This window comes from Octopus bimaculoides, chromosome 25 (assembly GCF_046866305.1).
Source record: "Octopus bimaculoides isolate indiv1 chromosome 25, ASM4686630v1, whole genome shotgun sequence".
Taxonomy (NCBI): Eukaryota; Metazoa; Mollusca; class Cephalopoda; order Octopoda; family Octopodidae; genus Octopus; species Octopus bimaculoides.
In genome coordinates, this window is record NC_142952.1 from 9,182,036 (window position 1) to 9,198,599 (window position 16,564).

Consider the following 16,564-nt stretch of genomic DNA (forward strand, 5'->3'; position numbering starts at 1 on the left):
ATCGTCTCCTATTCGCAGTTTTCTTTTAATGCGCGCGCGTGTGTAGTATGTGCATGTGTTTGTAGTATATGTGTGTATATATCGTTTTGGCGGAGTTTTGTGTATGTAGATTACGCATGTTTTTTTGTCGTTTTCCTAGTATATATGTGATATCTATTTCATGGCCACTTGTTTGTGATTATATTTGTTATTCAACTCTGAATCGTCCCTGATCGAGCATTTATGATCAAAGACGTTTCACCTGTAACCATTCCGTTTTGTTTTGAAACTATTATCTATCTTTACATTATTGTCAATGTACCTGTTTTGGGTCTTTTTCCCTCCCCACGTTATGGCTTCTTCGATGGTTTACCACACGCATTCTGTGTAACAAGGGTTGCGTTACCCACCTAGGGCAAAGCTTCTACATTTAAAATAGGAAGAAGGACCCATCATTACCTTGTCTGCTATTTAAAAAAAAAACAACTTTGAAAGCGTAATTAACTAAATTTATTAATTTTTTAATTTTAATTTAGTATAATTGAAAGTGAAACAGGAAGACAATGTTTTCTTTACTGAATATATTCATTATATCACTTCCGATGTTTGTTTGTTTTTTTTTTTCTTTTGCTAAAAAATGTTTTAACAGGAATTTCTGAAAAATGTTTTGTTGCCAGGGAAAAAAAAATCAAATAAAACTTTAGTCAAGTTTTTGTCCTCCTCACAACTTTGAGGTGGGTAGTTTGAAGAGAAATCTAACCCGTAAGAGTTTTTTTTTATCAAGGTCCACCCGTTTATGGCTAAGAGACAGACGACGCAATAAATAGTCTACCCCTCTCTCTTACACAACGTAAGGCTTGTCTTATGTCTGTCTGCGTGACCGTCTGGTGTCAATGACCTTCCTGTACGGCACAGTTTCGCTTTAAGCGACCCAAAAACAGAGAAAGAAAGTTTTAACACCTATTAAAAAGCAAATGTATGATCTCAAAGAATAAATACCACCAATATGTTCGCAAGCCCACATAGAAAAAGTGGGGTAAAGTTGTCGAATCTCTACGTTAACACCCACCTCTACAAAACGGAAAGGTTTACAGGCATATACTGGAATCCCATATATCTAAAAAAAGTATATATATATATATTTATATAAAGTTTGGCGTTTTATTGTTTATAAAATAAGATATACTATAATATAGTAATTACATAAATTTGATAAGTAATTACGGCTTCCCTTTTAACATATAATTTACACTACACGCTTGGAATCTCCGAATGTCTGCAACATTTTAATGTTTGGTATTATATTGCTTATAAAATATATTCATAAGGGCTAGCCTTAATAAAATAGTAATCATGTTTGTTTAGTTAGTTTTAATCACAGGTTCCCGTGTTCGATCGTAAAGTATTATTTATATTCCGCGTGTTGAATCCGCGAATTTCTTTTCTTTTACTCTTTTACTTGTTTCAGTCATTTGACTGCGGCCATGCTGGGACACCGCTTTTAGTCGAGCACATCGACCCCAGGACTTATTCTTTGTAAGCCTAGTGCTTATTCTGTCGGTCTTTCCTGCCGAACCGCTAAGTGACGGGGACGTAAACACACCAGCATCGGTTGTCAAGCTATGTTGGGGGGACAAACACAGACACACAAACATACACACACACACACACACACACACACACACATATATAAGTCCTTCGAGGCGGTACCCCAAAATGGGCACAGTCCAACTGAATGAAACAACTTTACAGTGTGGACTGGTTGCTTTTTATGTGGCACTAGCATCAAGTAATGTGCAAGACAAAGCTCCTTTGAGAGGGGGTATGTTAAAAGAATTCATTTGATGGACCCTGTCTTTGAGGCTGAACTGAACACAACTTGCTTGTTATCTATTCTTCTGTATATATTTATTGCATTAATCAAACTATCTTTTTTTCTCTCTTATCTTGACTTACCTATCTGGTCTTAGATAAGTCCAGATAAGAGACAAGACCAGACAACAGTCTTGTCTCAGTCATCCAGTCTCAGCCACCCGGACACGAATGCCTGAGCCAGAGAGATATTTCAAATGATTGTTTACCTATATTATCCTTGCATGTATAATGCCTGTTATGTAATTTTAATTCAATGCATAACCAACCAACCAACCCCACCACCATTACCACCCTCTTGTACATCTAGTTTAATTCACTTGTACTACAAACCAAATCAAATGTTTTGAATTAATAAATATCTTCTCCTTCAATGGTTCTAATGGAAAGAAAAGTTATGTAACATAAATGTGTTAATGTACAAATCAGTGAGGCCTTGTTATTGAGTAAGGTGTATGTGTTGTTGAAATCAGTTATGTTACCTAATCAGCTGTGCTTGAACAAACCTGTAATGAAAGCAGTAAAGCTGTAGCTTTGGTTATCCAGTCTTGCTTCATCATCATCATCATCATCGTTTAACGTCCGCTTTCCATGCTAGCATGGGTTTGACGATTTGACTGAGGACTGGTGAAACCGGATGGCAACACCAGGCTCCAGTCTGATTTGGCAGAGTTTCTACAGCTGGATGCCCTTCCTAACGCCAACCACTCAGAGAGTGTAGTGGGTGCTTTTACGTGTCACCTGCAAGAAAACGGCCACGCTCGAAATGGTGTCTTTTATGTGCCACCCTCACAAGCCAGTCCAGGGGCACTGGCAACGATCTCGCTCGAAAATCCTACAGGAGCCAGTCAGGCGGTACTGGCAACGGCCACGCTCAAAATGGTGCATCTCATGTGCCACCCGCACAAGAACCAGTCCAGGGGCACTTGCAACGATCTTACTTGGCTTGCCGGGTCTTCTCACGCACAGCACATTTCCAAAGGTCTCGGTCAGTAGTCATCGCCTCGGTGAGGCCCAATGTACGAAGGTCTTGCCTCACCACCTCAGCCCAGGTCTTCCTGGGCCTACCTCTTCCACGGGTTCCAAAAACTAGAGCATTACTCACCATATGATGAGTAACTTTGGAAGTATGTTTTTATAAAATGCACTTGTGCCGGTGTCACATAGAAAGCACTTGTGCTGGTGTCAGGTAAAAAGTATTTGTGCCGGTGTCAGGTAAAAAGCACACCTGTGTCAGTGTCAGGTAAAAAAACACACCTGTATCAGTGTCAGGTAAAAAAACACACCTGTATCAGTGTCAGGTAAAAAAACACACCTGTATCAGTGTCAGGTAAAAAGCACACCTGTGCCAGTGCCACATAAAAAGCACACCTGTGCGAGTTCCACGTAAAAGCACACCTGTGCCAGTGCCACATAAAAAGCACCTGTTCCAGTGCCATGTGAAAAAGCACTCGGTACACTCTGTAAAATGATTGGTGTTGAGAGGGGCATCCAACCATAGAAACCATCTCAAAACAGACAGTTGGAGCCTGGTGCATGCTCATGTATTCATGCTCACATGCACACTCACACACACACACTCTTGTCATAAAGGTTACTAGCATTTCCAGTCAACCAGTTTCACTCTGAAGAATAAATATTAGGTTGTCAAGAAAGTTCTTGCGGTTTTTAACCTTTAAATTCAGATGCACATATTTCGGCTCAAACAAAACTTTATTAATCGAAATAAACACCATCAGAATCAAGTTTATTTATGCCAGTTGCGTAAAAATCCTGCGTTCTGGTGCGATGAAGTCGTTGAAGACATGTTTGGCATCGTCTTGGTTTTTGAAGCAATTCTCACACAGGAAGTCGTCGGGATGCTTGAAAAAGTGGTAGTCAAGAGGTTTGGTGAGTATGGTGGATGAGGCAGAGTTTCGTAGCCCAATTCGTTCAACTTCTGCAGGGTCAAGTTGTGCAACATGTGTCTATAAACAAAAGCTCTGTTGATTCTACCACTGTTTGGCCAAGTGTTGGATGTGCCATCCTAGGTCTGGTTAATCCTGACTTAGCTGATCAGGTAAGAGTGAGAAGAAAGCCTATACAAGAACAGGGTGGATGGTAAACCTGGGACAGGGAAACGGAACATACTCAGATACACACACACACACACAAACACAGTATTTCATTATTTGTACAGTAAACAACTATATTATGATGTGGTATGTGGTAGAGAGGGCACAGCAGTTCTGCCATCAATGAGGTGAAGGGCAGGGTATAATGGAAACATCTGATGTAAATCTCAACCTAATTTGATGTTAAAGTAGAAGAGATTAAAGTCAAGAGAAGCCATATTGAGATATTGTTTACTATCTACCACTGTTATTGTCTTCCTTCATTGTCCCACTTCAAAAAGGAATCTTCTCCTTTTGTCTTTTTCTTAATAGGATTTAGTTATCTTTAATGTGTTTAACAATGTGCTCTAGTAGTTGATAACTTGGCGGTGGTGTCATTTTTTCAAATAGATCTCTCTCCACTTCAGTTGCCTTCATCTCTACACGAGTAATACTTTAAGAGCTTGTTGGTACTTAGTTTATCAATTGTCTGTGATTGACTTATATGTAGGACATGTGTGTTTATATATATATGTGTGTGTGTGCCTTTCTATTGGTATGTATGTGTGTGACTATATATGGAGATGTACATGTGTGTCTATGTGTGCATATGTAGATCTTTAGATTGATGTGTGTGTGTGTGTATATGTGCGTGTTTATAAACATGTATACATGTGTATATGTGTGTGTATGTTTATGCATATACATGTGTGTGCATGTATGTATGTATGTACTCGTGTGTGTCTATATGGATTTACACCCCTGCCACAGCTCATTTCTATATGTGTGAATATATATGGATGTGTACATGTGTGTCTATGTATGTGTGCACATGTAGATGTTTAGATTGATGTGTGCGTGTTTATAAACATGTATATGCATGTATATATGTGTGTGTGTGTTTATGCATATACATGTGTGTGCATGTATGTATGTATGTACTCGTGTGTGCATACATGTGTATGTGTGTGTCTATATGGATTTACACCCCTGCCACAGCTCTTTTCTATATGTGTGAATATATATGGATGTGTACATGTGTGTCTATGTATGTGTGCACATGTAGATGTTTAGATTGATGTATGTGTGTGTGTATATATATATATATGTGTGTGTTTATAAACGTATATGCATGTATACATGTGTATATGTATGTTTGTGTTTATGCATATACATGTGTGTGCATGTATGTATATACATGTGTGTTATTTCTTTACTGCCCACAAGGGGCTACACACAGAGGGGACAAACAACGACAGAGAAAGGGATTATATCGACCTCAGTGCGTAACTGGTACTTATTTAATCGACCCCGAAAGGATGAAAGGCAAAGTCGACCTCAGCGGAATTTGAACTCAGAACGTAGCGGCAGACAAAATACCGCTAAGCATTTCACCCGGCGTGCTAACGTTTCTGCCATTTGTGTGCATGTATGTATGTACACGTGTGCATACGTGTATATGTGTGTGTCTATTTGGACTCACATTCCTGCTACAGCTCTTTTCTAAATTTCAATAAAGAATCCTTATTTTTATTCTAAAATAATTTGTAAACAATAAAAGTTGTTGTTACAAGTTTCCAGTATTGAAGTCGCTGGTTCACTACTTTCAAAGTGTCTAAATAAAGCAGAGTAAATACTACAAGATAGCTTTTGTTTAAATGTGCCAGTGATGTGTACATCTGCCACCAGTGTACATCAACAGATGATTTATTTATATAAACATATAATATATATATCAGTCGCACTGCATGGCACCTTGGACAAGTGTCTTCTGCTGTAGCTCAGGCTAAGCAAAACCTTATGAATAAATATGGTAGACGGAAACTGAAAGAAACCAGTTGTATATATGTACATACATATATATATATATTTGTGTGTGTGTGTATGTGTAGATATTTGTGTATGTATCTATTTGTCCGTATATATATTTGTGTGTCTGTATGTATGTGTGTCTATATATGTATATATTTGTGTGTGTATATGTGTGTGTGTGTGTGTATGTTTATATTTGTGTGTGTGTGTATATGTATATATTTCTGTGTATGTATGTGAAATTGAAATTTCAAAGCTACAAGATAATGCATGACTAATTCAAAATGTGAATAAATTAGCATTACATTTGACAGAGTAATGTGAAACTTCATCATCATTTAATGTCTGCCTTCGATGCTGGCATGGGTTGGATGATTTGACAGGAGCCAAGCAACTGTGTCTGTTTTGGCATGGTGTTTATGGCTTGATGTCCTTCCTAACACGAACTACCCTGCCGAGTGGACTGAATACTTTTTATATGGCACCAGTACAGGCGAGGTCAGTTTTGGTATGATTTTTACAGTTGCACACCACTCCAAATGTCAACCACTTCGCAGTGTGGACTGGATGCTTTTTACGTGGCACCAGCAAGGTCGACTAGGAATTTTGAGAGGGGAGGGGGCATTGGAGGGGGTGATCTTGTCTCAGATGATGAAAGAGCAGAGTGTGACAGAGAGGCTGAAACAGGTGTCTTGCTGTAGAGGAGGTACATGGTTACCCAGGAAGAGAGGGAGGTTGAGAGAGGTAACAAGAAAGACGACAGAAACAGGTATGCTAATGTGAAGAAGATACTTGATTACCTAGCCAGAGGGAAGAACAAAAGAAGGGTTACTCTTTTTTTACTCTCTTACTTGTTTCAGTCATTTGACTGTGGCCATGCTGGAGCACCGCCTTTAGTCGAGCAAATTGACCCCAGGACTTATTCGTTGTAAGCCTAGTACTTATTCTATCGGTCTTTTTTTGCCAAACTGCTAAGTTACGGGGACGTAAACACACCACCATCGGTTGTCAAGCGATGCTGGGGGGACAAGCACAGACACACAAACATATACACACACATATACATATATACGACAGGCTTCTTTCAGTTTCCGTCTACCAAATCCACTCACAAGGCTTTGGTCGGCCCCAAGGCTATAGTAGAAGACACTTGCCCAAGGTGCCATGCAGTGGGGAATGAACCCAGAACCATGTGGTTGGTAAGCAAGCTACTTACCACACAGCCACTCCTACGCCTATGTATTTAATTACATTCTTCCAACCTTATGAGTTCAAATCCTAATGAGGTTGACCTTGGCCTTTTTTCCTTAACATACAGGGAGGGACAGAGCTAGAATTAAAGTACCAGTCTTATATTGGGCTTAATTCAAGCAACTACATCCATCTCCCAAAGATTTGAGACTTCATGCTCATTGTTTTGCCCTGTTATTGCTACGTGTTGTGTATTGTTAGCTATTAATTAATGTCTCTTTATTAGTGCTTCTATTTATTAATCTCGTTAATGCTTTTTTTCATGCTTTAATTCAATATAAACCTCTACTCTCTTATTATTCATTGTATTCTTTTCTATGTTGCCTTTGTATACTGCTTTCAGTAAAAAGAAACTTATTATTAATAGGGCAGAAAGCTGGCAGAGTCATTAAAGCATCAGAAATAGAAATGCTTTCCAATATTTCTTTCAACTCGGCACTCTTTCAAATCCTGCCAAGGTCAACTTTGCCTCTCATCCTTTCAGGGTCAGTAATATAAAGTGCCAGCTGAGTACTGGGGTCGATGTAATTGACCAGCCCCTCCTTCACAAAATTCCAGGCCTTATGCCTATAAGGCCTGCGTGAGGGACTGGCATGCTAAAGAATAGCCCCAACATTTCCTCTCTGTGTTGGAAATTGAAAGAAGCCCGTTGTATATATGTGTGTGTATATATATATATAGGAGAATGTACGAAAAAAAACAACAACAGATGAGGACCTACACAGTGTACCTAAGACTATATGATGCAATTTGTTCTTCTCTCGCTTTTTTTTTTTAAGATAGTGGAAAGCAGTTTGAGGGATATTTCGGTGATATTTCTAACAGGTCAAATAACCATGCAGAAGCTCCCTCATATACCACAGTTTATCTGCATTATTAGAATAAGCTGTAGATAAACGTTTCTCCCTTAATCAAGTGGCCTGATTGATAAATGTGTTTAACTTAGCAAGGCTTGACCGACTAACCCTATTGAATAGATAGCATCAGGTACCCTGTGTCTGCAGTAGACACACTATGTCTATACTCACCCACTGTCATCACTCCCTTTTCACTTCACAATGCTATTTAGATATCTAATTCCTTCAGAGTGTGTGTATGTTGTAGGGAAGTATTTTCATGGTGTATTAGAAATATTTATTATTAGTACTGTTGTCTTTGTATTCACTTGTACCATATAATGTCTGATAATTTCTCCTTAAGAGGTCAACTTTAGAACTTACTTTTATGTATTGTTTGTATCCCAAAATTCATGCATAGGTGCAGGCGTGGCTGTGTGGCAAGAAGCTTGCTTCCCAACCACATGGTTCTGGGTTCAGTCCTGCTGCATGGCACTTTGAGCAAGTGTTTTCTACTATAATCTCGGGCCGACCAAAGCCTTGTGAGTGGATTTGGTGGATGGAAATTGAAAGAAGTCCATCGTATATATATATATTGTATTTTTCATTGTGATAGTGACAAGATAGCATTTATCCTGATGTGAGGGACTTTATATATATATATATATATATATATACACATACACACACATCATCATCATTTAGTATCTGCTTTCCCTACTGGCATGGGTTAGACTGCTTTTCTTTTTTCTTTTTTTTTTTTTTGTTACCTTTTTGGAAAAGATATTCTATAACTTGAAGTCAAACAAGTAATTTGATTCATTTGACTTGATATAGGCTTTTCCATTGCCAAACAACTGCTTAAGTATATTAGCTTTCTGTTGTTATGACAACCGTTATGTTTGTCAGCATAGTCACATGACGATTTTAATTACATAAACTTGTAGTGGCAATTAGATTTGTCAATGTGATGAAATGACAGTTTTATTTACATACATTGTAAGTTTATGTAATTGAAACTGTCATGTGACCTCTGACTTAATTTACATACATCAGTGTGGTCACATGACTTTATTTGCATAGCTCTATTGTTAATGGCAGTGGCCACAGATTGTCAATGTGGTCACATGACAAAGTTTTATTTGCATAGCAATGTTGTGATTGCAAGTTAATTAGGGCTTGTCTTGTCATTTGTCATTGCTGTCTCTGTTAGGTTTCCATGGTGATGTTGTTATAGCAACAGGTTGTTGTGGGTCACATTCAGTTATAGCAGCCTTTGTTGCTGTGGGACATATGACTCGATTTGATTTGCATAGTAGTGTTTTCACGGTAACAGTTACGCTTCTTTCTCACCGTAACTGCCTCATTGACCCATTCTGGTTTCCATAGTAACCAGCAAAGAAAAACAGTTAAAGACTGTAAACCAGCACTAAAATTCCAGAGTGTATGTAGAAATATGATGTAATGACATCATGTGATCTAGTTACCATGGTTACTATGAATCTCTGTGAAATACTATTGATATTTTGAATTCAAAGCAGGAAAAAAAATTTTAACTTCCTGAATTTTTTTTAACCCTGTGTATCACATGTAATACATAAGACCTATTTCTCTGGCATCCTTGTATCATATATGATATGCATTCCCAATTTTTTTTCAACAACCAGAGTAACTTGAGACTTATGAAAGGATAGCTTTATATGACTCGGACCATACGAAACAAGGGCTAACTAATAGTCTGAAAACCAGCATGGACATTTAGAACAGACTTATGAAAATGTTTTGGACAGGTAAAGGGTTAATGTCACAGACTCAAATATTGAGTCCATCTTTGACATATATTTTGTATAACATGATTTAGCATGCGCCAGTGGGTGGGTGGGTAATGTCAGTGTGCATGCACGTCAATGTAAATGATTTAAGAGGAAAGCTGTGTATAAGAGGTATCAGATCTGTGCAAGAGAGAATACTGCATTGGTTTGGTCATGTGATGCATATAGATGAGGACAGCTGCATAAAGAAGTGCTTAGCTCTAATTGGGGAGGGTACCTGTGGAAGGCATAGACCCAGGATGTGGGACGGAGTGGTGAGAAAGGATCTTCAGATGTTGGACCTTACTGAGGAAACGACAAGGGACCCCTGGGAGATGTGATTTGTTGTATTTGGTAAGACATGTCAAGCTAAGTAAAATTGCTGTCTTCCATACATACAGGTTTGTTCTCTAAGATGCCAGGGCCACCTAAAAAGTACCCATGCTGGTGGCATGTAAAAAGCACCCAGCACACTGTGAAGTGGTCGGCACATTAGGAAGGGCACCCTGCTGTAGAAACCATGCCACAACTGATGGTTGGAGTCTGAACAGCTCCCTGCTAGCCAGCTGCTTGTCAAACTGCCCGATCCATGCCAGCATGGAGAACGGACATTAAACGATGATGAGGATGATTTAGTAATGACACACTAAACTGTCTCTTCTAACAGAACTGCTTAACTGTTTGCCTGTCCTCTGTATCACATGTGGAACACACAACATATTTCCCTGTTGTCCATACATCATATATGACACATGTAGCCAATTAACTTCAACCACTAAAGTAACTAAGCTTTGTATTACTCAGAATATCTATGTAACAAGAGCTAACTAAAAATCTGTAAAAAAGACCTGATGTTTGAGACAAGCTTATGAAAATGCTTTGGATGGGCAAAATGTTAACTAAAACAAAAGTGTTATTTAAGAAATAACTGGTTAACTGAAATGAAAGTGTTATTTCAGAAATAACTGTAGTTTAGATGTTTCTTAACTAAAACAGAAGAATTATTTATAAACATAACCGTAGCTTAGATTTTTCTTAACCCTTTGCCTGTTGTGTACATTGCATGTAACACACAGGACTTGTTTCCCTGATATCAGTGCATCATATATGATATACATTCACAATCTTTTTTATCATTTTTATTTTTGTAACCACCAGAATAACTTGTGACTTATGAAAGAAAAGCTTTATAGTGGTTTTGATGTTTGGCTGTATAGGGATAACTCAAGTCATGTTTCTGTGTTATTATACCTCCTTTGCGAAGTATAGTCTGATTGTTATTACAGATCTTAGAATGACAAGAGAAATATATTGAGTTATAGTGAATAAAGTCTGAGGGGTGCAATGACTCTAAAGACCAGCCGAGAAAACAATAGTCAGAGATGCCTGCTGCATAAAAAAAAAAGCAAGCAGTAAAATGAGTGTTGATGTGCTGTAAATGCCATCTGGGCCACCATGCTGTTTTGGGTGCTGCTTGCTGTGGATTTGTTGACTTGTTGAATGTAGATGTTGTGAAGGGATGTCAGATGTTTTGGAGGAGGTGTTATATAACAATGACAATGGCTGGCAGTAGCTAAAGTGGAAATGGAGAGGTGTGGGAGTGGGGTGGTTGTCTCTTGTGTTGTTTACATTTTAGACTCCTGTCTCAAAACATCATGTTTACATTTAACAAGGTCACATCTGTTCTTGCAATATGTGTAGACGTGTAATGAAAATATGTGCATATTTTTAAATATTCATATGGATGTAGCCTTATGTAGTGAAGGTACAAGTGCACATGTACCCCACATGGGGGTGCACGTGTATGCGTATATGTATTTGCATAAATATCATGAATATCATAAATATCAACTTGAAAAGACATTCGAGTGAGTTTGTTGCCAGTGCCGCTGGACTGGCTCCTGTGCAGGTAGCACGTAAAATACACCATTTCGAGCGTGGCCGTTGCCAGTACCTCCCGACTGGCCTTTGTGCCGGTGACACGTAAAAGCACCCACTACACTCTTGGAGTGGTTGGCCGTAGGAGGGGCATCCAGCTGTAGAAACTCTGCCAAATCAGATTGGAGCCTGGTGTAGCCATCTGGTTTCACCAGTCCTCAGTCAAATCGTCCAACCCATGCTAGCATGGAAAGCGGACGTTAAACGACGACGATGATGATGATGCTGTGTCTGTGCCTAACAAGCATTTCTGTCTAGTGGTGGTGGTATCAATCCCTAGTTTCTTTGGGGACAACTAGATGTAGTATAAGAAACAAAACTACATCCAACATTCTCGTCCCTTTTTTAATCTAGGTTAGTTAATGGTATGTGTGTGTGAGAGAGAGGGCATGTGTGTATTAACTCATACATATGTATGTGCTCATTAAACTGACAACCATTTAAAAGTGAATTATGTTTAAAATCTCTAATTCTTTTCACCTAACTGTCCTATGTGATATAAAACACTTGTGTTAGCTTTTTGTCTACCACAACTATTGTTGTTATTATTATTATTGCTGTTTTAGTTGTTGTTTTAATTCTTTTCTTATTCTTAATTTCCTCCATTTCCAGATCTCTACCAGATCACTATGGCTTACTCGTACTGGTTGTGCGGCAAAGAGAAGGATATCGCCTGCTTTGATTTGTACTTTCGCAAAAACCCTTTCCATGGAGAATTTACCATTTTCGCTGGCCTTGAAGAGTGTGTTAGATTTCTTGAAAAGTTCCACTTCACAGATAGTGGTAAGTACAGAGGCAGCTACAGAATTATTATTATTGTTATTATTATTATTATTATTAGAACGTTGGACAAAATCATTAGAACGTTGGACAAAAATGCATTGCATACATCCTAGGTTCAGGTTCAAATCTCACTGTGGACAGACAACTTTGCCTTTATTCCCCCTTCTGACAGGGTGGTCAATGAAATATAGAACCAGTTAAGCACTGGGTTAACGAACACCTAAACCCCCTTACATATCCAGCCCCTAAATTTCTAGCTTTTGTGCCTATGTAAGAAATTATCATATTATTATTTTGGTAGTAAGCTGGCAGAATCGTTAGCATGCTGGGCAAAATGCTTAACTGTATTTTATCTGTCTTTACATTCTGAGTTCAAGTCCCACCAAGGTCGACTTTGCCTTTCATCCTTTCAAGGTCGATGAAATAAGTACCAGTTGCATACTGGGGTTGATGTAATCAACTAGCCCTCGTCCCACATATTTCAGGCCTTGTGCCTATAGTAGAAAGGATTATTATTATTATTATTATTATTATTATTATTATTATTATTATTATTATTATTATTATTATTATTATTATTATCATTATTAAGGCAGCAAGCTGGCAGAATGTTAGCACGCTGGGCAAAATGCATAGCAGTATGTCACCTATCTTTAAGTTGAGTTCAAATTCTGCTAAGGTCAACTTTGCCTTTCATCCTTTCAGAGTCAATGAAGTACCAGTTGGACACTGGGGTTGATTTAAATGACTACCCCGTCCTCCCAAATTTCAGGCCTTGTATCTTTAGTAGAAAGGATTATTATTATTATTAGGCTGGTTCGTTGGCAGAATCGTTAACACACTGGGCAAAATGCTTAGCAGCATTTTGGTCATCTTTAAATTCCGAGTTCAAATTCTGCCTTATGGTTTCTATAACAAGATGCCATTCCTAATGCCAGCCACTGCACTATGTACTGAGTGTTTTTTATGTGACACCAGCACCAAGTGTTTTTTGTATATATTATAATATATATTATAAAAAGTATGAACTCACCCATCATGAGTTCAAACCATCTGTTAGCATTTCATAGTTTGTTCATTGTGGGCCGAAATGCTTAATTTAATGCTTACCTCTTTTCAAATTTTTTTTTTAGATATTGACTACTTGAAGACTGTCCTGCCAGAACAAACTAACCCAGGATTCTTTGAATATCTGAAGAACATGAATGTGAACAGCGTCACTCTTTGGGCCATTGATGAAGGCACGGTAGTGTTTCCGAAGGTACCACTCATTGTAGTCGAAGGGCCGTTACCTATTGTTCAGTTGCTGGAGACGTGTTTCTTGAATTTGGTTAACTATGCAAGGTAAAAACAAAAGAATAATACATGTGGCTGTAGTTGTTATTATTTCATGTAAAGAACAATAGATCACTGGTGCAGGGGAAGGACTCTTAAAAATCCATTTTGTTGGTTGGTCCTTATTTACAGCTCAGTAGACTGGGGCGACACGAACTGAAGTGTATTGTTCACAGACACTGCTACCCAGCCCCTAATGTAATTTGTAGCTTTAAAAAATCAAGCAATCGAAGGAACAGTTATATGATTACTCATTCAGCTGTGTCTCCCTTAAATCACTCACTGTCCCCCTTTTTTTTTCCTCATACTTATTTCAGTCATTGGACTATAGTCATTCTGTAGTCCTGTCTTGAAGTCGAAGGGTTTTAATTGAATAAATTGATCCCAATGCTTAATTTTTAAAGTCTGGTAATTATTCTAGCGACTTCTTTTGCCAAACCATTACAGGAACACCACCTTTTTAGTCGAGCAAATCAACCCCAGGACTTATTCTTTGTAAGCCTAGTACTTATTCTATCGGTATCTCTTTTGCTGAACTGCTAAGTTACAGGGACGTAAACACACCACCATCAGTTATCAAACGATGCTGGGGGGACAAACACAGACACAAACATATATACACATACATCGTTTAATCGTTTAACGTCCGCTTTCCATGCTATACGACGGGCTTCTTTCAGTTTCCATCTACCAAACCCACTCACAAGGCTTTGGTCAGCCCGAGGCTATAGTAGAAGACACTTGCCCAAGGTGTCACGCAGTGGGACTGAACCCGGAACCATGTGGTTCGTAAGCAAGCTACTTACCACACAGCCACTCCCACATTAATTTGTATTAATGAATTGTCTCTTTTGATTTATATTTCCAGCCTCGTCGCTACCAATGCTGTACGTTTCCGATTGGCTGCTGGTTTCGATATGAAGTTGTTTGAGTTTGGACTGAGGAGGGCTCAGGGGCCAGACGGGGGTATGTCTGCATCACGATACTGCTACATGGGAGGTAGGTTATCATCATTGTCAGCATTTGTCTGTCATCATTATCATCATCATCATCATCATCGTTGTTTAACCCTAGGTCGGCCTTGATTGAATAAGAACCATCATCAAAGCCATTCAAACAACAAATATTTCAGGAATGGTGTATCCAGGGCTACATTATTCAATGTACCATTAACATAACTCACGGATGGTGATTCGATGCTTTTCCCCTCACAGCTGCATGCACATCTACGATGTTTTTCTCAGTTCTGCTGGTTGTGGGTCTCCCAAAATGTGCGTCAATATTGACAATTTTTTGGCCATCTTGGAAATGTCTGAACCACTCCTACACTTATGTGCAGCTCATACAATCCTCTCCATACTCTTTCTGCAACTTTGCATAGGCCTCTGAGCAGATATCACCACAACAACTTTCTCTGTCATGGTCAATGTGACAATCACACGCTACACATGTTCCTTCCAAGTACTGCTGTAAACAGCAGAAGTGAGCTAGAATGTTAAAACTTAGTGCACAGGCACAGCAGAGGTTAAGGTCAATCTGTGTGAGCATTGGAAAAGTAGACATTAAAACTATGATGATGATGATGGCATTGTTTTATACTTCATTTTTTTTTTTTTACCCTTTTTGTTTTCTTTTTTCTTTCTTTCTAGGTTTTGATGGGACCAGTAATGTATTGGCTGGGAAATTCTTTGACATTCCTGTGAAGGGAACACACGCTCATGCTTTTGTAAACTCTTTCATTAACCTCAGCAGTATTAAGAGCAGAGTAAGGGCAACTTGCTTTCCTTGCTTTTATTTTTCGTTTTCTATTTTTAAAGTTGTTGTTGTTGTTATTTAGGCCTGCTACTCTGTCTACTTTTAATGCATTGTCACCACGTTAACAAGTGTTTTGGTGCTTCAGTGTACTTGATATATTTTTTATTGTTTCTTTTCTTTCTTTTTCTTTCTTCCTTCAGACTCTAAAGAAGAACAATTCTGATGAAATAGTAGATTTCCTTAGTTTGTGCTTGGAATGGCAGTCTCGATTATGTAATCAATTAGGTAGTGTATTTTTCTTAATTATTTTAATTACACTCATAATAAGCACAAGCATGGTGATTAAGTAAAGAACTTATGTATTTCAATCACACACACACACACACACACATACATTCATACATGTGTCTACAAGTGCAACCCGAAGCAAAAAAAAATTGGATTCCACTATTAGAATCCAGTAATTTTTTTGCCAGTTGATCATGCAATTACTGATTTCACCAAGTGGACTCTGAATAATTGACTGTCAAAGTAACATATAAATGTCTTTTCATTGGCTAAGCTTAATCTGGTCTCTCTTCATGTCCATGAGAATTACAACCAGGTCATCAGTTACTTACACAGTAGATAAACCACTTCTGATCACATCTAACATAATTCAGTGTCACACTAAAATTCTTCTATGTTTATGACTTAGAATAACTCTAAGTTATGAATATAAGTAGAAAAAGAAAAAAAAAGAAAAGTAAGCTGTAATGTAAATGAGAAAGATTTTGTTAAAGTGTAAATTGTACAGGGTGTCCCAAAAGTCACTGATGATGTCTATATTACAATAACCAATATGTTGTATATGTCTAGTAATGTTACGATCATGAATTTAGCATTAGATTATCTCACTCTTTCTTGCGGAACCCTAGCTGAAAAACGCTGGTCCAACCCATGCCCTCCATTGAAGACAGACAAATGATGAAGATGATATAAAACTATCATCATCTTTAAACTCATAAACAGCTGTAACTGAATACTACAAGACATTTAGTCTGATTGTCCAGCAATTCTACCAATCAACAATCGTTATCAATACACATTTTATCCACCA

At 38.2% G+C, this 16,564-nt stretch overlaps 1 protein-coding gene across 6 annotated transcripts in view; it reads left to right on the forward strand.

The window, feature by feature from the left end:
• The window catches only part of LOC106882586 (nicotinate phosphoribosyltransferase), a 43,652-nt gene that overhangs the window by 4,785 nt on the left and 22,303 nt on the right, over positions 1 to 16,564 (forward strand). For 4 of the 6 annotated variants that reach the window (XM_089342152.1, XM_089342150.1, XM_089342151.1 and 1 more), the window contains exons 3-7: positions 12,205 to 12,375; positions 13,509 to 13,719; positions 14,579 to 14,709; positions 15,360 to 15,475; positions 15,666 to 15,750. In XM_089342152.1, the coding sequence (XP_089198278.1) occupies positions 12,205 to 12,375; positions 13,509 to 13,719; positions 14,579 to 14,709; positions 15,360 to 15,475; positions 15,666 to 15,750 (714 nt within the window). Of the gene's footprint in view, positions 1 to 9,475; positions 9,634 to 11,536; positions 11,947 to 12,204; positions 12,376 to 13,508; positions 13,720 to 14,578; positions 14,710 to 15,359; positions 15,476 to 15,665; positions 15,751 to 16,564 lie in introns of those variants that run through there. The other 2 variants (XM_089342154.1, XM_089342155.1) reach the window with 2 other exon arrangements.